This window comes from Chrysochloris asiatica, unplaced genomic scaffold (assembly GCF_000296735.1).
Source record: "Chrysochloris asiatica unplaced genomic scaffold, ChrAsi1.0 scaffold00007, whole genome shotgun sequence".
NCBI classification, from domain to species: Eukaryota; Metazoa; Chordata; class Mammalia; order Afrosoricida; family Chrysochloridae; genus Chrysochloris; species Chrysochloris asiatica.
In genome coordinates this window covers 26,273,289-26,299,441 of record NW_006408525.1, presented here as the reverse complement: position 1 = coordinate 26,299,441, position 26,153 = coordinate 26,273,289, and the positions used below count along the sequence as shown (strand labels likewise).

The window sequence follows — 26,153 nt, the reverse complement described above, 5'->3', positions numbered from 1 at the left end:
GAAGCACAGGTAACACATTCTGGAAGAGCAGAGAAAATAATAGAAACGTAGATAACTCATCATAAGTTCCTTTACAAAGGTTATAGAAGTTTGAGCTGATGCTTATGAGATAAGTAGAGTTTGAGAGGTAGAGAGCTATCAAAAGGTATTTTAGGCCAAAGAAATGATCTAAGGTCACAGAGGAGCAAAGTACCTAGGAGATTCTCTAAGTTTCATTTTTATTTCATGTGATCTATGATTAATATCAATATTTCATCAAAACATCACACCAACTTCACTAGTAAGGTCTTCTTACATGAAATGTATGTGATTCACCAATGGCATTTAATGACATCTGTATTTTCCACTGACTTGTTTTAGTCAGCTTTCTTCTCTTTTAAACAGGTTATATTGTTTTTCTGTAATGTTCTCTTAGAAACAGCCTATCAAGGTATCTGTATTTTGTGTTTATTCAACAATTATTTGCCCTTCAACAAATTATATCATTGAGATTCTACTATCTGAATAGTTTTGTACTAGTCATGGGGATGAACGTAAAGATGCTGGAATCCACCCGGGTTAGGACTCGGTTAGAGCTCATCTGCGAACCACCTCAGCACTCTAAATTAAGGCCAACAGAAGCGAAGAATCCATCCTGTGATGGAATTTACAATCTAGCTCAAGGCTTAAGATATGAAAACAAACATGCAAGGTTGGGAATAAGTTAGTGAAAAATAGTTTCTATTCATTATATTGGATTATATCCCTTTCCAAACTTCACTATTTTTCTGGAGAGATGATCAAATGGAAATGTCATAGTTTCTCCTGAGTTCCTGACTTATCCTTTTTTTTTTAATTTTTATTGTTACTTGAATGATAGTTTACATGGGAGAACATTGGTTTTACCCTCCTGGTTTCATTGCAATGATTACAATCTCCTCCGTGCATCATCATTCAGCAGTATTTGCTTCTATTCCCTCGGTTTTGTTTTGTTTTTTAGATGTACACAAAAGGACTCAGGAATATACAATCATTTAAACAGCCAAAGGGCACATTCTACAAGCCTGTCTCCTGCTAACCAGCACACAGCCTTTCTCTTTCCATGAGTCTAGAGTCCTCAGCAGCTCTCTTTCCTGATAAATCTTAAAATATGTACATCAATGACAAGAAATTTAATAAAAATTGTAATGATGCATTTAAAAAGGAGTGTAACAAGGTGGATCTTTTAATACAGAGAATTTATACCTTAAATCACTACCATATTGACACAACTTTGACAATCGAGACTCTTCAAAAAACAGATCCGTAGAGTAATGTAATCTTCGGGAACTCAGTAAAGATTTCTTAAGAGTAACAAAAAGGGGTGTTTCACCTATGCCATCTGGCTGTCACTTAGCTTACTCACAAAAACTTAAATTATGCCACTAACAAACAAGCCAAATCTGCCTGAGATACACAAAGTCATATGCCACATTCATGTGTAAGTAGCCACATCCTTGTTGACTTTATTGGGAAGAAAATGCTCCCATTAGTCATTTGAGTTGTTTGTTCTGAAATTAGTAATGAAAAGTCACACCATGTCACGCATACTATTCAAAAAATTTTAACAATACAAAGAGAAAAGTTTAGCCTCAAAAACTATAGTTGAATTTTCATTTGAACTGATTACCCATAAGTCATGAAGGTTTTGCATGCCAGGACCCTCTGAGGTTAAAATGTGATAATCATATGACAAAAAATGCCAGGTCAATGAGTCAAAAGCCTCATTTAATAAAGATTGGAACTCTTAATGGGCAAACAAATACCAAACTGGTTAGAGAATCTTAGTGGAAAAGGCATAAATGAAAATAAGGATAAGAATCCTTCTGGTTGGACCAACACCCATTAGGAAGGATATATAAGAGCCCCAGTATGAAGAGGAGACATTCACACATCAGAAGATTCATCTTTCTTTTAACCAACCCAGTAAAACCACAGATTCCAAACGCCATGGCTTGCTGTGCTCCCCGATGCTGCAGTATCCCCACCGGCCCTGCCACCACCATCTGCTCCTCTGACAAATGCTGCCGATGCGGAGTCTGCCTGCCCAGCACCTGCCCACACACAACCTGGTTACTGGAGCCAACCTGCTGTGACAACACTCCCCCACCCTGCCACATCCCTCAGCCCTGTGTGCCCACCTGCTTCCTGCTCAACTCCAACCAGCCAACCCCAGGCCTGGAGACCATCAACCTCACTGTTTTCACTCAGCCTGGCTGTGACCCCTGCCGCCCATGCTGCTGTTGATTGATGGCTGCTTTGGCCTGTGCCTGAGAATGAAGAATTCAGAAGCTGTCTATGCAGTGTTCATCTGCCTCAGTAGTTTATCAGATGTTGCAAAGTAGACCAGATGCTCCAAAGATAGAAATTCTAGTCTTTTTAAATTTCTAATAAGGGGAACCCTGGTATTTTTCATGGCTATTTGGCTGAATAACTGTTTGGTTTATTTGGGCAGATGAATATCAATGATCATCAAAATACTCTATTGAAATCTTTTAAACCTCAAATTATATTTTCTTGGTCACTTGTTTCTTGTATCGTACTTCTTATATTAGGAGTTTTCATGGAGGTGAAATAATTTCTTGATGGATTTTCCAATAAATCTAATCTCTGGCCATGTGTTCTTTGTTATGTGTTCTTTGCTCAGAGTTTTGGGAATTTTTATTTTATTAAATATATATATGGTGGTAGTTATGTGTCGTGGAATAGGTTCTAACTCATAGCGACCCTGTATGGGGTTTCTGAGGTTGTAAATCTTCACGGGAGCAGAAAGCCTCATGTTTCTCCCGTGGAACCACTGGTAGTTTCAAACTGCTGACCTTGAGATGAGCAGCCCGACTCGTAACCACTATGCTACCAGAACTCCTTAAATATATATATAGTAATTGCTTTATTTTTTAAAAGGATCTATTAACAGAGTAATTTGCCACTAGCTGCTAACTTTAAATTCACTATTAAATATTATTGTATTCACCTTTTCTTCTCTCTTATATCTGAGACAAATACAATTTTGGGGACAAGTCAACATTTGCCTATATTTTGCTAGGCAAATCACATATTTACTCATTTAGTCATTGCAACAGCATTAAATGATGAGAAAAATAAAACTGTATGAGTCATTCAGCATTATAAAAGTCATAAAGTTAGTTACTAAGGAAACCAGAATTAAATCTCTTGTATGTCTGACTGATGTCCAGTTCTTTCTACCACATACCCTATAGCCTCCAATACTAACAGAAGTTTATGAACACAGCATGATAGTAACTTAAAATATTCCAAAGGAAATGAAGTATAAATTTCTTTAAGCATCACATCCAGGTGTAATGGAAAAATAATATATCAACTCATAGATTATCAACTCATAGATATCAACTCATGGAAGGTATTCAATTCTAAAATCTGGGTCATTCAGTGGCTTTGCCAATTTTCACTTCATTTTCCTTTAGAGAGAAACTAAAGAGGTCAGTTCTATAAGCAAGACTTGTCACCATAACTCAGCACGGAAGTTCTGCCCCAGTATTTAATAGAATGTGAGTACTATTCAATGCTGGACTAAGAGGTAAAGTTGAATTCCTGACTAACTATGCCACCCTACTTCATTTTACCTTGTATAGATGATCCCTTTTTTCAGCCTAGAGATTATGTAATACAAACAGATAATATGTATATGCATATGCTCATATGTATATGCATATTATATGTATATGTGTATGTATATTACCGTAATATATATACATGTTATGTGGAAACATATACATAATATATGGTAATACACATACATATGGTAATACATATATACATACATACAGGAGTCCTGGTGTGGTGCTGTGGGCTGATGCACTGGTCTGCAAGAGTTAGTTTGAACCATAGGGTCAGCAATTCAAGTTCACCAGATGCTCCTCAGGAACCCTAAACAGGGTCACTATGGGCCAGAACCGACTCAACAACATATATGTATATGGAGCTCTGGTAGCATAGTGGTTATGAGTCAGACTGCTAATCTCAAGGTCAGCAGTTTGAAACTACCAGAGGTTCTGCAGGAGAAAGATGAGGCTTTCTGCTCCTGTAAAGATTTACAGTCTCGGAAACACTATACAGGACCGCTGGGCATCAGAACCAACTTCATGGCACATAACCACCATCACCATATATATGCATAAAGTCAAAAAAAAAAAAAAAAGTCAAAAAAATCACTGAGTTAAAACCAAAAGAATGCAATGCTTGTAGACAAAAAAGTAGGATAAGAAGGGAAGAAGTATTTCTTCAGAGAGGGATTTCACACAGGATCCCAAGGTTTATTAGTAGCTCAACTTCCAAGTGAACAAAACTTAAAAGTCACCAATTAGATGGCCATCATTTCTGGAGTGTTTCCTCTGGCACCATATTTATGCCCGCAGCAGAAGGAGAAAAGAAAGGTTAATCCCTAACATTCCCTCAAGATTCTCTCCTGGTGATAGAGGCAAACAAGTAATCGTATAATCAGAGCATCTATGTGTTTTATATGTGTTCTATATAAAATTCAGGCATCCTAAGGAGCTCTGGTAGCGTAGTGGTTGCGAATCGGGCTGCTAACCTTAAGGTCAGCGGTTCGAAACTACCAGCCGCTCCGCGGGAGAAAGATGAGGCTTTCTACTCCCGTAAAGATTTACACCCTCAGAAACCCTGTACAGGGTCGCTATGGGTCGGAACCGACTCGACGGCACTTAACAACAACAACAACAACAAAAGTGTGACACTGTAGGATAAGCACTGGACCGAAAAGTCAGTTTGATTCACAAGGTCAACAGTTCAAATTCACCAAACACTCCTCAGAAATTCTATGGAGTTGGAACCGACTTGTGGGCACTTACCAACAACAAATAACATATACACTTACACTCATAATATTGTATGATTCCTGCTGTAACTATGGTATAGTAGCAGAAAGAGGAACAAACACTCCTTATTTAGTGACCGAGAGTGTCAGAGATGAGGAGTTGCTGTGGGAAACTTCCAGCTGCCCAGGCTAAACATTATAAGATAAAAGTTGTTGTTAAGTGCCATTAAGTCAATTCTGACTGATAGTTGACCCCATATAGGGTTTCTGAGGAATAACTGGTGGGTTTGAACTGGCGACCTTGACCCGTGCTCATCCTACAACACCAGGGGAGCATTTATTGAAGGCACAGGTAGTCATTTAATAAATCAAGAAGGCATCATAGAGTTTGGAGTTTTTACACAGCAAGAGGCAGTTTGGAATGAATGGAGTAATAGGAGAAGAGAAGGATGAAGCAAGGAGAAAGAAATGCAAAAGACCTGGATTGGGGTTCTCCAAAGGAGCTCTGGTAGCGTAGTGGTTATGAATTGAGCTGCTAACTTCAAGGTCATCAGTTCGAAACTACCAGCTGTTCCATGGGAGAAAGATGAGGTGTTCTGCTCCCATAAAGATTTACAGCCTCAGAAACCCTGTACAGGGTCACTATGAGTCAGAACCGACTCCATGGCACACCACCACCAAAGGGGTTTGGACTGAAACCTCAGAGCAATGAGAGATTTTACACAAGGGACTAATAGTCAGGGCATTCTTCTGCTTCTTTTAATGATCTATCTTTTATTTACATCTTCACTGTCCCCAATCTCTGATTGACCATACCCACTGCCTCCAAGTGTCCATATGCCATTACAGCTGCTTTATAGCGTTTCCAAGGCTGTAAATCTTTACAGAAGCAGACTGCCTCGTCCTTCTCCCTTGGAGTGGCTGGTGGGCTCTAACCGCTTTCCTTTAGTCTAGCAGTCCAGCAGGCACTCACTGGACCATGAGGGCTCTTGACTACAGAAACGTGTAGTTAAAACTGGGCACGTTCTTGGAGGAGGGGGAATGTGTGGATTTTTCAACACTTTGAAAATCTGCCATCTAAAAAAAAAATCACCAGGCTGTTCCTTCGTTCAATTAAAGGGAAATTTTATTCTTTGTTTATAAAAACAGATCATGCTTATTGTATCTGGCACACATTTTTTAAGCTTCTATTTAAAACCACATAAAAGGTAGCTCAGTCCTCACAGGTCTTGCTTTTAGCTTTTAACAAGTCAGTCACCTGGTCATCTAGTCAAATGATTTCACTTGTCCAGGGGAGGATTCATTATTCTAATTCATAAGAAAAGGAGAGTGATTCCCACAGAAGAAGAGGTTTGAAGAATATTTGAGTCAAAGTTGAGTGGTTTAAGGCTGATGGTAGTGGTGGTGGTAGTGTGGAGTTGGTTCCGACTCATAGCCACCCTACATAGGGTTTACAAGGCTGTGAATCTTTATGGGAGCAGAAAGCCTCACCTTTCTCCTGTGAAATAGCTGGTAGTTTAGAACTTCTGACCTTGAAGTTAGCAGCCTGACTCGTCACCACCACACTACCACAGATCCTTTAACACTGACACCGGTCAGGAATTCCTCATATGCTCTCTCTTAAATATGCCTCACATCTAAATGGAAGTAGATCTTTCCTGCCATAATTACATTTAATTTTAAGGGGAAATATCATTACACTGAAATAAAAAGTGAATGAAATCAAATGCCTACAGATTCATCTAAAGAACTCAGTCAATGCCTTCAGTTTCCACCAAAAGCAAGAATTTTACTTAACTTTTAACATCATGGTTCAGTGGTTCAAACCCACAAGCTGCTCCTCAGAAACCCTATGCAGGGTCACTATGAGTCAGAACCAACTCGATGATACTTTACAACAACAACATCTTAAATTTTCCTTTTACTTAATCTGTGTACACATCAGCTAAAATTTTAACTTCCCCATATTTATTGGTGACAGAAACAAAGCAAGCCAGTTATCAATAGAAAGATGGTGGTGGTAGTGGAGGTTATGCACCACGGAGTTGATTTCAACTCATAGTGACCCTGTATGGATTTTGGAAGTTGTTAAATGAGCAGAAAGCCTCATCTTTCTCTCAAAAGAGAAATGCCTAGTTAAAAACAAAAGAAGAAGAACTGTTTAAAAGAACTAGTTATAAAATACAGCTAAAACAATAATTCAATTTCACTTTCACCCATCAGGTTGGCAAAGATTTCTAAAATAAAGTATCCCTCAAAGATATAGGCTAATGGAAGTTTTCAGCACAACTGGTGGGAATGTAGACAGAAGCACTTTGGAGTGCTGTGTAACAATTATTGGGCAGAATTATTGGTGCAAATGTTAATTATCAAGATTTTTAAGGCCTTTGTTATTTATTGCCCTACATTAGCTATATTAATATATATTATCTATCTATCCATCTCTTTATTGGAGTCCTGGTGTGGCGCTGTGCATTAATGCATCAGACTGCAAAGCTGTTTGAACTACAAGTTTGGCGGTTCAAGCTCACCAGCTGCTCCTTAGAAACCCTATACAGGGTCACTATGGGTCGGAACCAACTTGACGGCACTTCACAACAACAACAGCAAATCCATCTCTTTGATGCATGCACACACTGAGGGTGTGGGGAGGCAAGAAGGAGGCAAATGATGAAGACAGATACATTGGTAAGCCCAAGAACTCAAAGAATTGATGGCAGCTTCTAGAAGCTGGGCTAAACAAGGAAGGATTCAACTGAGTTCATGCAGAACCTGTACACAGACCAAAAGGCAGCTATTTGAGCGAAAAAGGGAGATATTGCATGGTTTAAAATCAGGAAAGGTGTGCGTCAAGGTTGTATCCAAATTCAGAGATAAATCCTGAATTTGGACTTCTAGCAAATGTGTCCATTTGTCTGACTTTGGTGGCTTGCCTTCTATTGTGATGCTGGAAGCTATTCCACTGCTATTTCAAATTCCCACCAGATCATCCACAGTAGATAGAGTTCAGAGAATCTTCCAAATTTAGACAGACTGGAAAGAAGAACCTGGAGATCTACTTCTGAGAAATTGGTCAGTGAAAACCTTAGGAATGTTGTCTGCTATAGTGCCAGAGGAGTCCTGGTGTGGCACTGTGGGCTAATGCATCAGACTGCAAAGTCATTTGAACTGCAAGGTCGGTGATTCAAACTCACCAGCTGCTCTTTGGAAGCCCTATACAAGGTCGCTATTGGTTGGAATTGACTCAATGGCACTTAACAATAAAAACAGCGCCAGAAGATGAGCCTCTCAGGTTAGATGGCGCTCAAAAAAGGACTAGGAAAGAGCAACCTTCTCAAAATAGAGCCAGTCTTAATGATGTAGATGGAGGAAAGCTCTTACAGCCTTCATTTGCTGGTGTAGCATGACCAGAACAAACAGTTACAAATGTTCATTAATAATCAGAACATGGATGCATAAAGTATGAATCTTGCAAAACTGAAAGTTACATAAAAATGAAATGGAATGCTTGAAGATGATTACTCTAGGCATTGCTGATATTGTTGTAGGTGCCATCAAGTCAGTTCCAACTCATAACAACCCTGTATAGAGTTGCTGAGGCTGTAAATCTTTATGGGAATAGAAAGCTTCATCTTTCTTTCACAGAGCAGTTGATGGGTTTGAACTATCAACCTTGTGGTTAGCAGTCCAGTGCTTATCCTATAGCACCACCAACATTAATTGTAGACATTTGAGAGCTGAAATGGCCATTTTGGTATTGGTCATTTTGAATTGAACCATCATGTGGCTGAATATTAAAAGCACCATGGACTGCCAGAAGAACAAATAAATCTGTGTTGGAAGACATATAGTTATAATGCTCCTTGGAAGCCAGGATGGCGAGATTTCATCTCTCATACTTTGGACATGTAATAAGGAGGGACCAGTCCCTGGAGAAGGACATCAGGTTTGGTAAAGTGATGATCAGTGAAAAAGAGGAAGACCCCCAATGAGAGGGACTGACACAATGGCAGCAGTAAAGGGTGCAAATGTAGCAACAATTGTGATGATAACGTGGGACCAGACAGTGTTTGGTTTTGTTGTGCACAGGATTGCTATCAGTTGGAACGCACTCAATGGTACCTAACAACAAAAAATGGCCTACTATACTGGGAATGATAAATTGAAGAGGAACAGTTTCACATTCATTTTCAGAAAAAACATTTTAAGATCTATTCTGAAGTATGACCCTGTCAGTAATAGAATAATAAACTGATCAAATATGCAGGTAAGATGCATTGATAATTACTGGTTATTGTAATGCAAAAGTTGGAAACAAAGAAGTATTAGTAGTTGGAAAATATGGCCTTGGTGTAAGAAATGATGATAGAATTATGCAAGATCAACATTGTCTGATTCACTGGAAATACATTTTTTCAATAACATTAATGACAGGTATACCATGAACCTCATCAGATGGAATACACAGGAATCAAACTGACCATATCTGTGGACAGAGATAATAGAGTCATAGTTCAGTATGTCAGAACAAGGCCAGGGTCAATTACAGAACAGACCATCAAATGCCCAAGCTGAAGCTGAAGAAAATTAAAACAAGTCCATAAAGCACAACCTAAAGTATAACCCACCTAAATTTAGAGATCATGTCAAATATAGATTTGACATATTTAACAAAGATCTGACAAATTGTGGAATGACATCAAAGATTCTATACATGAAGAAAGCAAAAGATCGCTAAGAAGGCAGGAAAACAGAAAAGATCAAAATGGATGTCAGAAAGACTCTGAAACTTACTCTTGAATGTAAACTTGTTAAAGTGAATGGAAAAAATAATGATATAAGATAGCAGAAGATTTCCAAGGGTATCTCAACCTGGAGTGCAAGGACCTGGAGTTAGAAAACCAAAAAGGAAGAACTCACTCACCATTTCTCAAGCTAAAATAACAAGAAAAAAATTCAAACATCAAGTTGCAATATTGAAGGATACTATGGACAATGGTGACTGATGCAGAAAGCATCAAAAGAAGATGGAAGGAATACAGCATTGTTGTTATCGTTGTTAAGTACCCTCAAGTCAATTCCGACTCATAGTGACCCTATTTTGAGTTTCCAAGGCTTTTTATCAATGAGGGAGCAGAAAGCCTTATTTTCTCCCTCAGAAGGGCTGATGGGCTCCAACTGTGGACCTTGTGGTTCACAGCCCAGTGTTTATCATATGAAGCTCCCTATACAAGAGTTACTGTACCAAAAATAAAGCAACCACTTCAGGAGGTAGCATATGATCAAGAACCCATGGCACTAAAGGACTGAAGGAAGACATCCAAGCTGCACAGAATGCTACTTAGAAGTGAGAAGCATAAGACTCCGTCTCACATACTTTGGATGCGTTATCAGGAGGCACCAGTCCCTAGAGAAGGACATCATGCTTGACAAAGTGAAGGTCAGCAAGTTGACGTGGTGGCTACAACAACGGGCTCAAATACAGCAGTGATTGTGTGGATAGCACTGGACAGGAAGTGTTTTCTTCTGTTGTCTATAGAGTCGATGAATTGGAATCCATTTGACGGCACCTAACAACAACGACCTGTCTATCTGTCTGTCTGTCTATTTACACACACATCAAGTTTCTCTCAATAGTAATATTATGGGTAAGTCATTTTCGTTATACTTTTCTGTATTTTCCAAATTTTCAAAATGAATACATAATATTTTATAGTCAGGAAAGGGAATAAGTGTTTTTGTCCATATATTTCAAGAGCATATTTGTTCACCTTAATTTGACTGGATTTTCAGAAACTTCAAACCTAAAAGAAAGTTACTATAATGAAGCACAGATCTTTAAACGAGAAAAAGAGTTCTTTTATCAGACAAATTGAAATAGATAAAGGTAAAGAGAGAAAAAACAAAACTGAGCAGCGGAAGAAAGGATGCCCACACACTAGGTCTACTGCCTACTGTCGCTCAGTATTCCCCAGCAGGGATGGTGTTGGAATGATAATAGCAGAAGTCTTTGGCGATACCTCATAAAGTTGTGTTGTAGTGTGACAAATAACAAGAGTAATCAGTTTAGACTTAGCAAAGAACTCCAATAAAAGTTAATTAGGAGAAGAGAGACTCTTTACAGGCATCTAAGTGGCAAACCAATCAAAGGATAATGATTACACTAACATAAACAAGAACCAGGAAAGAAGCCTCCTGGTTGGACCAACACCCATTAGGGAGGATATATAAGAGCCCCAGTATGAAAAGGAGACATTCACACATCAGAAGCTTCATCTTTCTTTTCAACCAACCCAGTAAAACCACAGATTCCAAACGCCATGGCTTGCTGTGCTCCCCGATGCTGCAGTATCCCCACCGGCCCTGCCACCACCATCTGCTCCTCTGACAAATGCTGCCGATGCGGAGTCTGCCTGCCCAGCACCTGCCCACACACAACCTGGTTACTGGAGCCAACCTGCTGTGACAACACTCCCCCACCCTGCCACATCCCTCAGCCCTGTGTGCCCACCTGCTTCCTGCTCAACTCCAACCAGCCAACCCCAGGCCTGGAGACCATCAACCTCACTGTTTTCACTCAGCCTGGCTGTGACCCCTGCCGCCCATGCTGCTGTTGATTGATGGCTGCTCTGGCCTATGGCTGACATTGAAGGAGTCAACTAACAAGTTTTAGTGTTCACCTGGCCTAGTAACTGTAACTAATTGACTTTGCTTTAGAAATCGGACGCGGGGTGGCACTATCACTGACAACCTCCCCAAAAAGGAAACCAAGAGACTTTCTAAGCCCATGTAGCTGTTATCAATAACTGCAACTTGAACAGGTGGAATGCTGTAGGCTTCCTAAACTTGTTCAATTCCTTCGTATTAACGTATATCTTTCTTTGATTGCTTTGGGAATTCTGTTTCCAGTCTTGGGTATCTTTCTGGAAATTGAAGAGGCTCTTCATGGTCATCCTAATAAATTTTACATCTATGGCATAGCATAAATGTCTATAACTACTTTTGCTTATTTCTGTACATTCATTAAGTTTATCTTAACTCCAAATGTCAGCAATTAAAGAGAAACTAGGAACATTTAGGAAACCAAAAATGGTGGCAGTAGATACAAATATGTCTTGATATTCTTGCTGTTTTTAAAAAATTAAATACCGCTGCATAAAAGATGGTGTTGGCATACTTGAAAGTAGGCTTTTCCCTAACTCGACCTCCCCAAAAATGGTTTCAGGTAAGTTGGAGTATACTTGTGATGACCCAAAGACCAAATATGACAAAACATACCAACTAATCCAGGTGACCTCATTTACAAGGATAAGTCAAAATGTATTGCTACGAAGGTTCCAGTTCATATGTCTATGGCTTTATTCCAAGCAAACTGTGTTTAAACATGTCTCTGCAATCACTGGATGCCTGCAAACAAGTTCTTTCAGTAGTACACTTTTATTAGTCTCATTAGGATGCCTTCAAAAAGATATCCAATCAAAATAGTAGCCTCCATGGGAATCTGTTGGGCCAGTTAAATTCAAGGCAAAGATGTCAGCTCAGAAGGTATGGTGATTGTTTGATGGAATTCCAAAGGGATAATCTTGATAGATTTTCTTTAAGGAAACAGGACGATCCAGGAGTTTATTGAATTAATTTTTTAAAAATGAAAACTGCATTGGTGAGAAAAAGGGCAGGAAAGTTGCTCTGAGGAATTTTTTCTTTTTTTCACACACACAAAAATTCACCTGCTCATTCTTCACAGTAGCAAGGGCTGTCCTATGGAAATTTTGTTGGGAAACCTTATTCCATTCACCTTATGGCCTTGATATTGGTCCCTCAGACTTCCTTTTTTTCCTAAAATTCAAAGAACATTGAGACAGAACATGAGTTGAGTCTCTTGAGAATTCCAAAACTGTTATTTGGATGTGCTATAATCTGAAGAGTACAGAATTCTTTGGTGAAAGGTTAGCATGATGAAAACATCACCTTCAGAAGTATACAGACTTACATAGAGGATATGTTAAAAGATAATAACTTCATATTATTATATTTTTGCTTAGCAAAGTTTTCTGTGCTTTGGTTGCAATACTTTTTTACTTACTCTCACATTTATATTAAAATTTGATAATGTCACCATTCATTTACCTAACATTTATTAAATACCTATTATGGGTCTGGTATAGAGGGTTCATCATTAGGCTGCTAGCCACAAAGCCCCTAGTTCGTACCTGTCAGCCTCTCCATATGAGACAATGAGGCTGTCTGTTCCTGCAGAGAGTCACAGTCTCAGAAACCCCACGGAGCAGTCCTACTGGGTACAAAAGGGTCAGTATGAGTCAGAAGCAACTCAACTGCAGGAGGTCCTATATTTTATTGTCCCTACTCTAAATGACCTTACAATCTGGCAAGTGAAAGAGATACATGAAGAACATCCATTCACTCCATCATAAAACTAAAACCAAATCCATTGCCATCCAGTCAATTCCAATACACATTCCTTCATACAGTTAATTTTTTACTGAATGAAAATAAATATGGTATAGCAAAAAATATAATAAGCATTATTAAAGTACTTTGGGACCCTAAAGCTGAGACAATATCGTTCCCATGGGGATGAAGAGGAGAAAGATGTAAGAGTCCAGGGCTGTAGATCAAAGAGATATGAAGAAGTTGTTGTTGTTAACTGGTTTCCAAACCATAGCAACCCCATGTAGGGTTTCCAAGAAGCGGCTGGTGGGTGAGTTTGAACCACCGACCTTGTGGTTCAAACAACCTTTCAGTCCAGCACATTAGCCCACAGTGCCACACCAGGACTCCATATGAAGAAGAAGGTGCAAAAATCAAACAAACAAAACCAGTAGGCAGTGTGGTTATATCACCAGCTACACCTGGGAGCAGAGAAGGAAGAAGGAATTACAGAAGGAAATATTGTGTTCTGCTCTAGACATGCCAAATTCAAGGCACAAGTGTCTTATGCACATGTGTCAGACTGTTAGTAAAGAAGATGACGTATGGAGAAGAGAACAGAAAGCTGTGCACGGGATCCCTTCACATCCTTGCAGAAGACTGGGCGGTATGCATGCAAGATATCCCATGAGGTAGCAGACACTAGCTGTTGGAGAATTAAGAGCTAAATGGCAAAACCAACATTCGTTCAGAATGAATAAGGAGCCCTTATGGTACAATGATTAAGCACTCTGCTGATAACAAAAAGGTCAGCGGTTCAAATCCACCAGTGGCTCTAGGGGAAAGAAAAAAATCCTGGTGATCTGCTCCACGAAAGATGTGTTGTTGTTGTTGTTGTTAGGAGCCATCGAGTCAGTGCCGACTTGTAGCCACCCTGTGTCCAACAGAGTGAAATACTACCTAGTCCTGTTTTTAAACATGTCACAATAATTGCTGTCCTTAAGCTCATTGTTGCAGCCACTCTGTGAATCTCATTGTTGTTGTTGTAGTTGTTGTTAAGTATCATCAAGTCGGTTCTGGCCCATAGCGACCCTGTATAAGGTGTTCAAAGAGTGACTGGTGAACTTCAACCACCAACCTTGTGATTCAAATCAACTCAGTAACAACAACATTCAGTACTAACAAACATTAAAGTTCCAACCCAGCCAGAGTGGGAAAACTGCACACACTCAACTCATGTTCCAGAAAGGATATACCCAAAGAGCAAGGACCACAATTATGATAAACATTAAAAAACACACACACAAAAATTGCATCGCAACACAACGGCTGCTAAAGTGGGGTCTGTACAAATAGTTATAAGTGTCCCCATCTCAACATGAAGCAGTTGCATGCCATTTCAGCTGAGTCTTGACATGTGAGTCCATCCAGGAAAGAAATGACAGAAAAGCATTAGACCAAGGAAACAGTGCTTGCGAAGCCTGGCGGTATGACTGGAGTCTGGGGTTTGTGACAAAGGAGATCAGGGAAAAGCCTAGAAAGACAGAGTGGCACCAGATTGAGAAAGGTCATGATTGTCGTACTTGAAGTTCGGCGCTTATACCTGCGGAGTGATAAATGTGGACATGTATTTTAGACCAAGGATTCTGACAGCAGTGTTTGCTCTGAGGTAAAGTATATTACAAAACGAAAGAACTGACATTTTTATCATGACTTTTCATGTCATTTTATTCTCTTAGAGTCCCTGGGTGGCACAAATAGTTAAGCACTCACCTATTAACTGAAGGCTTAAACTCACCCAGAGGTAACTCGAAAGAAAGTCTGGGCAATTTGTTTCCAAAAGTCCCCAACGTGAAGAGTTTACAGAATATAATTCTACTCTGCAGCATGTACGGTTGAAATCAACTCAACAGCAACTGATTTGGTTTGATTTTTGGTCTTGGTTTGGTTAAATGTTCCCTTATTCTGAGGATGATATGCTATAAAAACAAATACTGGGCAATTTTCACATTCTAATAGGAAAACTGCACCCACAGATGGTCTGTCATACAACACAGTACTAATCAATCAAGGCCAAAATAAACAGTTCTTCCCTCTGTATGTATACAACAAACATCAGTCAACATTTACAAACAGAAATTAGCTTGAGACAAAGGAAGTAGGACTTACTTTACCTGCTGTTACTTTAACATAATGATACATTGATGCATTTTAGTTAAGTAGACCAGATGATGCACAACAAAGGTGTGGATTCTCTTTAAAGCTGTTCTTCTCTTTATTCATTCAGTGGAGGGTTGTAGTACTCTTTGGCATAGTTGTAATTTTAAATTTGTTTTAAATCTTGGATTCATGTTCATGCATGATAGCATCAGTATACCAATATATCGATATACTAAACACTTTAACCTAAGTGTTGATTTTAGAATCACTAAAATCAAATCCAATTCTGTCCACTAAATCGTAAATCCTAAAAGACTATTTCAATTCACCCTAGAGAAGGTCTCCGACATTTGTTCTCCATTATCAGATACATAGAAAGGTATGCTCAGAGTTAGAAATAATTAAGTTTGTTCTGGATCATGAAATGTTTAATGCTTTTTCCTACAAAGATCTCAAAGATTTTAAAGATTTGCCCTGTGTTGCCTTTGAAAATGAAATAGATGATTGCAATTAAAATTGAGTGTTATTGTTAAATGGCATTGAATCGGTTCCGACCCATAGCAAGCCTGCATAGGGTTTCCAAGGAGTGGCTGGTGGGTTTGACTGCTGACCTTGTGGTTCAAACTGGCCTTGTGGTCCAGCACATTATCCTGCAGCACTACACCAGGACTGAGTAAATTATGCTAAATAATGAAGATGAGATTCAAAAGAGAATCGAAAAAAGTTACATCTTAAGTCCCATTCCCTTAGATACTCCACCAGGGATTTCATTCAATTATTGGTCTGGAACCCATAGTGTAGAATTTTTGTTTTTCAAGGTCCAGTATGTTTAGTTTTCATAATATTAAAACCGTCAGAAAAATAAGTAAGATAAAGTAGACTCAGTATCTCAGAAGAAAAGTGTTTTTGTAGTTTTCTTTCTCCCTATTCTAACAAGCAATCTGTAAGGATCTGTCAAGTACCTAAAAATAATAACCTATATTTTATTTCTATTACAAATACTAGAATCCTATAGGTATTAAAAAAACCTACAGGATTCTCAAATACCTTACTTCGATAACAGCATCAGGAGGAGCCAACCTCTGGAGAAGGACATCATATCTGGGGAAGTGGACACCCTCCATGACAGGGACTGACCACAAAGATGGCCACAACAGATGGCCAATGTACCAACGGTCATGACGGTGGCACAGGACCCAACGACATTTCCTTCTGTTACACATGGAATCGTCATGAGTCAGAGCCAACTCAATGGAAGCTAATGACAGCAAAGCAAAAAATATTAGCTCTGATCCAAAAATGAGACACGAAAAATGGAGAAGGCAAGTTTCAGCAAATCAAGGATTACAACTTCAGGTCCTGATAACAATTTATGTTTTGGTTTATTGTTGTTATCCGTTAGGTGCCATCAAGTCAGTTCCGACTCCCAGGGACCCTATGCACAACAGAACAGAACATGCCTGATCCTACGCCATCCTCAAATTGTTACACTGGGGCCCATTGCTACTTCTTCTACTGTGCCAATCCATCTCATTGAGGGTCAGCCTGTTCTTCACTGACCCTCCACTTTACCAAGCATGATGTCCTTCTCTAGAGACCGGTTCTTCCTGACAACATGTCCAAAGTATGTGAGATGAAGTCTCACCATCCTGGCATCTAATCAGCATTCTGGCTGTACTTTTTCTAAGACAGATTTGTTTGTTCTTCTGGCAGTCCACGGTACTTTCAATATTCTTCTCCAACACCATAACTCAAATGCATTCTTCTATGGTTTTCCTTCTCCATTGTCCAACTCTCACATGCGTATCAAGCTACTGAAAATATCATGACTTGGGTCAGGCACACTTTATTCCTCAAACTGCTATCTTTGCTTTTGAACACTTTAAAGAGGCCTTGTGCAGCAGATTTGCCTAATGCAATATGCCATTTGATTTCTTGGCTGCTGCTTCATGATTATTGATTGTAGACCCAAGCAAAATGAAGTCTTTAACGACTTCAATTTTCTCTCCATTTATCATGATGCTATTGATTGGTCCAGTTGTGAGGATTTTTGTTTTCTTTATATTAAGGTGCAGTCCATACTAAAGGCTGTGGTCTTTGGTCTTCATTAGTAAGTACTCTAAGTCCCCTTCGCTTTTGGCAAGCAAGGTTGTGTCAGCTGTATATCACACGTTGTTAATGAGTCTTCCTCTAATCCTGATGCTACAGTCTTCTTCATAGAATCCAGTTTCTTGGATCACATGTTCAGCATGCAAACTGAGTAACTATGGTGAAAGAATATACCAATCACACCCCATTCCTGGTTTTTTTTTCTTGGTTCAAGGGCTAGGAGGGAGCTAGATGTGCTGTCTCCAACTTTATTCTGAGGAAAAACACGACGTGGGATCCTTAGACCCTGTCCTAGGGCACCTTTTGGTCTCCATGAGTTTGGAAAAGGCTATCTGGGGCCGCCCAACTGAAAAGAAACCAGGTCCCCTTACCACTGCACAGGGACCTATGCCTGGAACTGAAGGAGGCCTTGAGAATTGCTCCAAATGCAGGACCAAGAAACAGACTAGGATTCGAGGCCACATCACACTCGGGACCTCCCACGAACTCAGGGGGCGGTCCCACAGCTACTCCGCAAAACCAAAAACAAGGAGATAATAGTGCAACTGGAACTGTTGATTTAAAAACCAAAAACCAAAGATGGATTTCCTTAAGGAAGAGGATCTGAGAGAAAATGCTGGTGGGACTCTCTGGACACCTGTCACCCCTTCTTCTGAACAGCTGTTCGCACTGGGCAGAAGTTGCCGCCACGGGGTGGGCTAGGTTGAGCTGAGGCCCCCCAAGTCTTTGGATGCGACAGGCGAAGCTCACTGCTTGCCAGCCTGTTGGTCAGGCTTCTTCTCCTGCTGATCCCTGCCAGTGCCTGGGATCCCACCATGGCCACGGCCACAGCCACCCAACACACCTCGCCCAGCACCTCCAGCACCCCCAGCACCCCCATGCCATGGCCCTTCTGTTGCTTCTGCCCCTGCAGGCCGCCACGGCCATGGCCCTTGGCCACCACTTCATCCTTGACCATGTCGATGATCTGGGATGTGTAGATACTTGATGGTGCGGCCGCTAATGTAGCACTCAGGCATCCTCCAGAACTTGTCCCCATCCTGGGACGTGCAGATGACCTCCAGCAGGTTGATGTTCATCCAGTTGTCACAGCTCACCAGGTGCCCATTGTAGGTCTCCCCATTCTTCAGCTCCATCAGCATGGGATGATTCTGGGCAGTCTTCAGCAGCGACAAGGAGAGCATGGTACCGGCGGGGCCCGGGCTTGCCAGCCACTTCCCGCTGCTGCCATTCCCGTTCCTGATCTTTAACCATTCAGTATCCCCCTTTCTCTGTTCAAATGACTGCCTCTTGATTTATGTATAGGTTTATTCAGAAGCCGTCCACCCTCTCCTCCTGTTGAGTCTGTCTTAGTCTCGAAGCTCTACAGAAACCTTTCCATAAGGGGTGGCCCTGCTGGTAGGTAAACTACAAGTAGTGTGTTTCCAGAATCACGGAAACAAAGAGTCAGGCAAGTGGTGGATATTTGGGCTTTGTTGTTGTTGTTGTTATGTGCCGTGGAGTCGGTTCTGGCTCATAGTGACGCTGTACAAGGTTTCCAAGGCTGTAAATCTTTACGGGGGCAGAAAGCCTCATCTGATAGTTTCAAACTGCTGACCATGAGATTAGCTGCTTGATTTGTAACCACTACGCTAAGGGCACAAATTACACACCACAGTTCTCTACCATGATCTTTCAATTTGCACATAGAGAGACAGGTACATGTGTGTGCGCACATGTACATACACATGTACATGTGCACACACACACATGCACATGAATACTTCAAACTAAATATATATGTCACTACTCTGGCATGTAAACACAAATACTAAGTTAAGATCATAAAAACCATTGTAAAGACTGCTAATCACACTGAACATTTTTATGGTGGGCGGTACAAATAAATAGCATTTAACTCAGTGTGGAGCAGTTAGAAATTGCCCCCACAATATTGCAATATAATTTTAAAGGAGACATAATTTTAATTGCACAGGATCAAAATTTATACAAATATTCTTTTCCTTGTAATCCATGATATGTATAACTATTGATTTTTCCAAATGCTCCCTTTCTTCTCATAGTCTCTCAAAAGGACAATGCCTTCTATGCACTTTCTGAAACAAGGATTTTTCTCCTCCGTATGCATGGAAATGGAATAAGTCCTGATTTAGTAACCTGAAGTTATCCCTCTTTTATGAGGCATAAAACTCCTCCTTAGTAAACAAACAAGGCTAATGAAGTGTTCTCAGGAAAACTGGCACCAACAATGAAAAAGAAAACATCCGGAGCAGTCTGAAAACACCCATTAATGGGGGTGGGGGTGGGGAGCGATATAAAAGCCTTAGGAAGGAAAAAGACTTTTGGAGTCAGGTAAGGAGTTTTGTAAGTAGTCTCTGCTCTGCACGTCCCATAACATGAATTCTGACTGTTCTTCCACAGGCTGCTCTTCTGCATCTGTTACCAGGTCTTCCGATTCTCCATCTGCTTCAACCTGTTCTGTGGAAAAGACTTGTCTCCCTAGTGTCTGTGCTACATCCAGATGCCAGACCCCCACCTTCCGATCCAGGCCTCGTTTGTCATCCGGTTGCCTCACACCATGCTACTTTGCTGGGAGTTGTAATATTCCATGCTTGGTGGGGAACCCTGGTTGGTGTGAGGAGGGAGCATTCAACAGCAATGAGAAGGAGACAATGCAGTTCCTGAATGACAGGCTTGCCAACTATCTGGAGAGGGTCCGTGGCCTGGAAGAGGAGAATGCAGAGCTGGAATGCAGGATCCGAGAACAATGTGAACAGGAAATCCCACTGGTGTGTCCTGATTACCAATGCTACTTCAACACCATTGAAGATCTCCAACAAAAGGTCTGGCATCCCATTCTCCTAATTCCTCTGTTTTCCTAACCTGGCATTTGCTCTATTTTTACACTGTTATTGTTGGTTTTTAAATGTCGTCCAGTTGGTTCCTTCTTTGAGCAAACTGATACAGGGTTTCGGAGGAATAGCTGATGGGTTTGAACTGCCAACCTTGTGGTCCAGCGCTGATTCTACAGAGCCACTGGAAGAAGGTATTTTAGACATGAAAGAAAGTCAAGGGAGAGAGGCATTCCAAGAGCTGATGTGTTGTTGTTAAGTGCCATCGAGTTGGCGCCGACTCACAGTGAGGAGCAGCTGGTGAGTTTGAACCGCCGACCTTGTGGTTCAAACCGACCTTACGGTCCAGTGCTCATCACCCTACAGCAGCATGCCAGGAAAGCTAATGTCTTTACAAATAGTCAGTAAACGTCAGCACTAGTCCCAGTGCAGTAACTAATTAAATGAGTGACAATAAAAAAGTATGACTACATAGGTTTGATCTTTATCATTTATGAAATGAGGGAAAACTATATTATATCTAAAATTACTTTGTATGTAACATTGTTTATAGATAGGAGCTCTGGTAGCATAGTGGTTACGAATCGAGCTGCGAACCTTAAGGTCAGAGGTTCGAAACTACCAGCCGCTCCGTGGGAGAAAGATGAGGCTTTCTACTTCCGTAAGGATTTACACCCTCGGAAACCCTGTTACAGGGTCGCTATGGGTCGGAACCGACTCGACGGCACTTAACAACAACAACAACAACATGGTACAGAAAACAAAATATCATCTTTTTAATTATATAATTTCACCTGCTGGCCATTTTCTTTTTTAATGGATTAATTTCTATACAATCATAATAAAGACTACTTAGAGAGGAAAATGCAACTGGGTTCAAATGCCAAGCAATATTGCAAAATGTCTTATAGTAAAAAATAAATAAATAAATAAATAAGCCCTTTTATTTCTGTTTTGTTGTTAAATTGACACTGTTTCTTCATGAGTGACATCATTAATCAGAAGAACAGAATGAAAGCTGTTTTATATTTTCTTCTGGATATTTAAAGGATACTTACATAGCCATTCAATTAATAGATACCTAGATTTGTCCAAAAACTCCTTCATTACCTAATAATTTACTTCCCAGATCCTGTGCACAAAGGCAGAGAACTCGAGACTAGCTGTACAACTTGACAACTGCAAACTGGCTACCGATGACTTCAGGTCAAAGTAAGTTTCATTTGAATTTGGAAATAATTTATGATTTTCCCTCTCTGCTCATTTGTTCTGTCTTTTTCTGTCTCTTACGAGGCACACTTGGCACAAAAAATCTCTATGTCACACTTGTAAGCTAAAAGGACTCACCAAATGCAATTTTGTACTTATTTGGGATATGGGTAGCTTGAATCCCTGGGTCACTCATCACTGCCCCCCCAGGACCTGGCGCAGTGCCCAGCAGAGTAAGCACTGGGTGTCTCTTCTTCTGTGAAAGGTACGAAAATGAGCTGTCACTTCGCCAGCTGGTGGAGGCTGACATCAGTGGCCTGCACAAGATCCTGGGCGAGCTGACCCTGTGCAAATCTGATCTGGAGGCCCATGTGGAATCTCTGAAGGAAGATCTCCTTTGCCTTCAGAAAAGCCATGAGGAGGTGAGGATGGTGGCAGAATTAAAGTCATGGATGGCACGTTAAGTATAGAAATTGAAACTAGGTTGATACTGCTTACATTGGAACAAAATTACTCATGGCAACTCTTACTATTCAGTGTGTCTCTGAATGCTGTAGATGTGAAACAGCGCTAGCCAGCACCATATAGAGGAACGAAACTCATCACTTGTCATTGCTTTACTGGAGGAAGTGAGTAACTCCACAAAATGCTTCCTTTGAAGGCTTTAAGCCACTCCCTAACATCACAATGCTGCCTTTGAAGGCTTTAAGCCAAATCCCTAACATCAATCCTCTGGTAGCGTAGTGGTTATGAATTGGGCTGCGAACCACAAGGTCAGCAGTTCGAAACTACCAGCTGTTCCATGGAAGAAAGATGAGGCTTTCTGCTCCCGTAAAGATTTACGGCCTCAGAAACCCTATACAGTGTCGCTATGAGTCAGAACCGACTCCATGGCACATAACAGCATCAATCCAAAAGATACGAAAACAAGACTGTTAAATGCCAATTACAAAGTCCACTTCAAAAAGACAATAGCCATGAACTATTTCTACTTGATTTTAAATGCTCTATACTTTAGAGAAAAATTACAAGTTGAATAATGTAACAAAGAAACTTTCTCTTTGAGCACATGTTGATGATACTACTACCTGACATTTATTGAGAACTTGCTATATATTCAGGATTAAGTTATACCCAAGGAGCTCTGGTAGCGTAGTGGTTACGAATCGGGCTGCGAACCTTAAGGTCAGCGGTTCGAAACTACCAGCCGCTCCGCGGGAGAAAGATGAGGCTTTCTACTCCCGTAAAGATTTACACCCTCGGAAACCCTGTACAGGGTCGCTATGGGTCGGACCCGACTCGATGGCACTTAACAACAACAACATATGTATATTTACTCATATACTTCTGGAAAAGAGACGATTATTATATTTATTTCTCAGATGAAAAAAAACTGAGGCACTTATAAGTGGTAACAAGAGATTCAAGCCCATACTACCTGAATCTAAATTGCACACTTTTAGTCGCTGTTCCAAAAAAGAAAAGAAAAAGAAAAAACAAACAAACAAACAGAAATAGGATGCCATTGCGGTAGAATACTGTCAAATTAATTTTCCTCATCACTTTGTGACATTCCTTATCCCATTTCTACTTCCAGGAGGTCAACATACTTCGCGGACAGCTTGGTGACCAACTCAATGTGGAGCTAGAAACTGCCCCTACAATGGACCTCAACAGGGTCCTGGATGAGATGCGTTGTCAGTATGAAACGGTTCTTGCCAACAACCGCAGAGACGTTGAAGAATGGTTTGCCGTTCAGGTCAGCATCCACAGCTATCCAATAGCAGGTTTTTAGACTTCTGCCTCACTTGCTTTCTAACTGAGCCTGTGTTTCAGACGGAGGAGCTGAATCAGCAGCAGATGTGCAGCACGGAACAGTTGCAGGGCTGCCAGACGGAGATCTTAGAACTGAAACGCACAGCCAACACTCTGGAGATTGAGCTCCAAGCCCAACAAAACTTGGTGTGTAAGGAAGAGACAAAGCAGACCCTGAGATACTCTCCCTTTTATAATACAAAAGAGAGACTCACCGTTCATGTGGCAAAGGGTTGAATTTCCACTTGGCAGGGATTACATTTCCGTGCCCCTCCTGGTCACTGCTATATACCCAGCTAAAAGCAGGAATGACAGGTCAGTAGTTTGTACTGGTCTAGCAGGTGCCTGAGCCTCCCTCCTGGACTTGAGCATGATCCCACAGCACTTCCAGAGACAAGGAGAGAGAGAACAGGAGCACTGAGAGACAGAGGCCTCTACACCAAAGGCTCTAAGCATGCCAATGAGTTTCGGTTATCTTCTGATTCAGGCTAATTTTCCAGACTCACCAGCGTATCTCAAAGGAAGAATAGTTTTTCAGACTTTTCTCCCTACGACTATGCTAAATTGCCCAGGATCAATTCACACCTCAACCTAATCCTTCACTACACCCCAACCAAGCAAGGAACAAGAATAACATGCATCAAACATCCCTGTGTCCGCCATATTAGTGCTAGAGAGAATGACTAGATGAGTGTAGTAGCTGGGCATTCTTCCTGGGAGTTTCATGATGTTAATTTAATCCTTGCACAACAACCTGATGGAGTAAATACTTTCACTAACTCCATTTTGGTGGTGGTTGTGGTGTGCGATCGAGTCAGTTCTGACTCATAGCGACCCTGTGTAGGGTTTCTGAGACTATAAACATTAACGGGAGCAGAAAGCCTCATCTTTCTCCCACAGAGCAGCTGGTAGATACACACTGTTGACCTTGTGGTTAGCAGTCCAGATCATAATCCACTACACTACAAGGGTTCCTTCCATTTTACAGATAAGGAAAACCAAGGCTCAGATAGCAGGGAGTCATGCAACTTCAAGAGGCAAAGGTGAGGCCTGAATTCAGGTGGTTCAGTCCTAGAGACTCTTCTGGTAACCACACTGAGCTGACTCTCCCTTCTAGGAGCCCATGCTCAGCACTCCTCACAAATGTCAATCATCCTTCTTAAGCTACAGAACTATGTTATAGGTTATGGGAGTTGTAGTGATGGTAGTAAGGAGCTCTGGTAGTGTAGTGGTTACGAATCAGGCTGCGAACCTTAAGGTCAGCGGTTCGAAACTACCAGTCACTCCACGGGAGAAAGATGAGGCTTTTTACTCCCGTAAGGATTTACACCCTCGGAAACCCTGTACAGGGTCGCTATGGGTCGGAACCGACTCGACGGCACTTAACAACAACAGTGATGGTAGTAATAGCAAACATTTTGTGAACACTTAAATTTTTCCCAGATAAAATATTAATCCATTTAGTCCTCACAACCATCCTATGAGGTACATGCTCTGCATTCTCCATTTTGTTTCTGATACAAGCGTGGCTTAGAGGAGCTGAGTCATTTTCCCAAAGTCACAAACCTAGAAAAGAATTGAGCCAGGATTTAAATTAAACACAGGCAATCTAGGCCAGGAGACTGTGCTATAGCCGTTTGGACTTTGTTTTCTCTCCTGCAGACCGACTCTCTGGAATGCACTGTAGCAGAGACTGAGGCCCAGTACAGCTCCCAGCTGGCCCAGATGCAGTGCTTGATTGATAACGTGGAGGACCAGCTGGCCAACATCCGCTGTGACCTAGAACGGCAGAACCAGGAGTACGAGGTGCTGCTGGACACAAAAGCCAGGCTGGAATGTGAGATCAACACATACCGGGGCCTCCTCGAGAATGAAGATGACAGGCAAGTACCACAAAGTTAGTCGTAAGATCCCCCAGAGTCACAAAAGTTGAAAGTGAAGAGCTAATGTCAGAGAACCCTGTGGTCTCAAGGTTCTGGCTAAGGTCCAATCTCCAGAATGCGTTAAGAGATCTTCTGAAAAGCAGCTAAAGCGAATAAATAAGCACATGACAATAGAAATTTCCGCAAGATTCTAAAGTTCCAAAGCAGAATAAACATCATACTTAACATTCCATGCTGGGAGTCTCCCTCTGCTATCATTTTCAGGAACATAACTAATAAGGCATTTGAAAAATGAAGAAAACGTGTAAGATATGATTTAATAGGCAGGGTTGCAGTGAGCGAGAAGGGGCAATACTGGAGCCAGGAATCAAATAGGCTTAAATGTTATTTTGAAGTTTTCTTGAGAACGTTATTTGTAAGGGCAAATTTCGGCATGATTTTTTCCCCAGCTGACATTTGATCAAATGTGTCCTTGTTAAGCTTCGTTTGACATTGTTTTTCCCCAGAATGTCTCCTAACCCAGGTTCTACAACATGTACGTCAAGTGACCCCTGTGAGTCCTGCACAGCCTATGTGCTATGCACAGTTGAAACCTGCTGTGCATGAATGTTAACGCCAAGCTGGGCTGATGGAGGAGTCATGACGTCAGCCTCCTACACAGGAAATGGGGTTTCAACCCAGGACACTCAGGCCTGAAATCCATGTCGAGAAGATTTCCATATCCTAACGCTATTCTCTAGTGCCTGTCGTATATATTTCTGCTTTATCATTTCCTCTCCTGCCTGCTTATTTGTGGTATTCTAGGAATACATAAGATTTTCTTGCTCACCTCCAAATAAAGTGTATTTCATTCTTTTGGGATGGTAGATATAGCTTGGTAGTTTATTACAGTTGCTCTGGTAG

The 26,153-nt window shown here is 41.0% G+C and overlaps 3 protein-coding genes and 1 pseudogene across 3 annotated transcripts; 3 read left to right on the top strand and 1 right to left on the bottom strand.

Annotated features, from left to right (window-relative positions):
- Nucleotides 1-1,968: 1,968 nt before the first annotated feature.
- On the top strand, nucleotides 1,969-2,265 carry LOC102831530 (keratin-associated protein 3-3-like). The gene has a single exon (XM_006832604.1). The coding sequence runs from the start codon at nucleotides 1,969-1,971 to the stop codon at nucleotides 2,263-2,265; it is 297 nt and encodes a 98-aa protein (XP_006832667.1).
- Nucleotides 2,266-11,071: 8,806 nt separating this feature from the next.
- On the top strand, nucleotides 11,072-11,460 carry LOC102831146 (keratin-associated protein 3-3-like). The gene has a single exon (XM_006832603.1). It carries the CDS (start codon nucleotides 11,155-11,157, stop codon nucleotides 11,449-11,451), a length of 297 nt encoding a protein of 98 aa, XP_006832666.1. The 5' UTR covers nucleotides 11,072-11,154; the 3' UTR covers nucleotides 11,452-11,460.
- A 6,777-nt stretch (nucleotides 11,461-18,237) lies between these two features.
- On the bottom strand, nucleotides 18,238-18,675 carry LOC102830764 (annotated as a pseudogene).
- Nucleotides 18,676-19,887: 1,212 nt separating this feature from the next.
- On the top strand, nucleotides 19,888-25,856 carry KRT40 (keratin 40). Its single transcript, XM_006832602.1, has 7 exons — nucleotides 19,888-20,334; nucleotides 21,473-21,555; nucleotides 21,818-21,974; nucleotides 23,150-23,311; nucleotides 23,389-23,514; nucleotides 25,030-25,250; nucleotides 25,757-25,856. Exons 1-7 carry the CDS (start codon nucleotides 19,888-19,890, stop codon nucleotides 25,854-25,856), a joined length of 1,296 nt encoding a protein of 431 aa, XP_006832665.1.
- The last annotated feature ends 297 nt before the right edge of the window (nucleotides 25,857-26,153 follow it).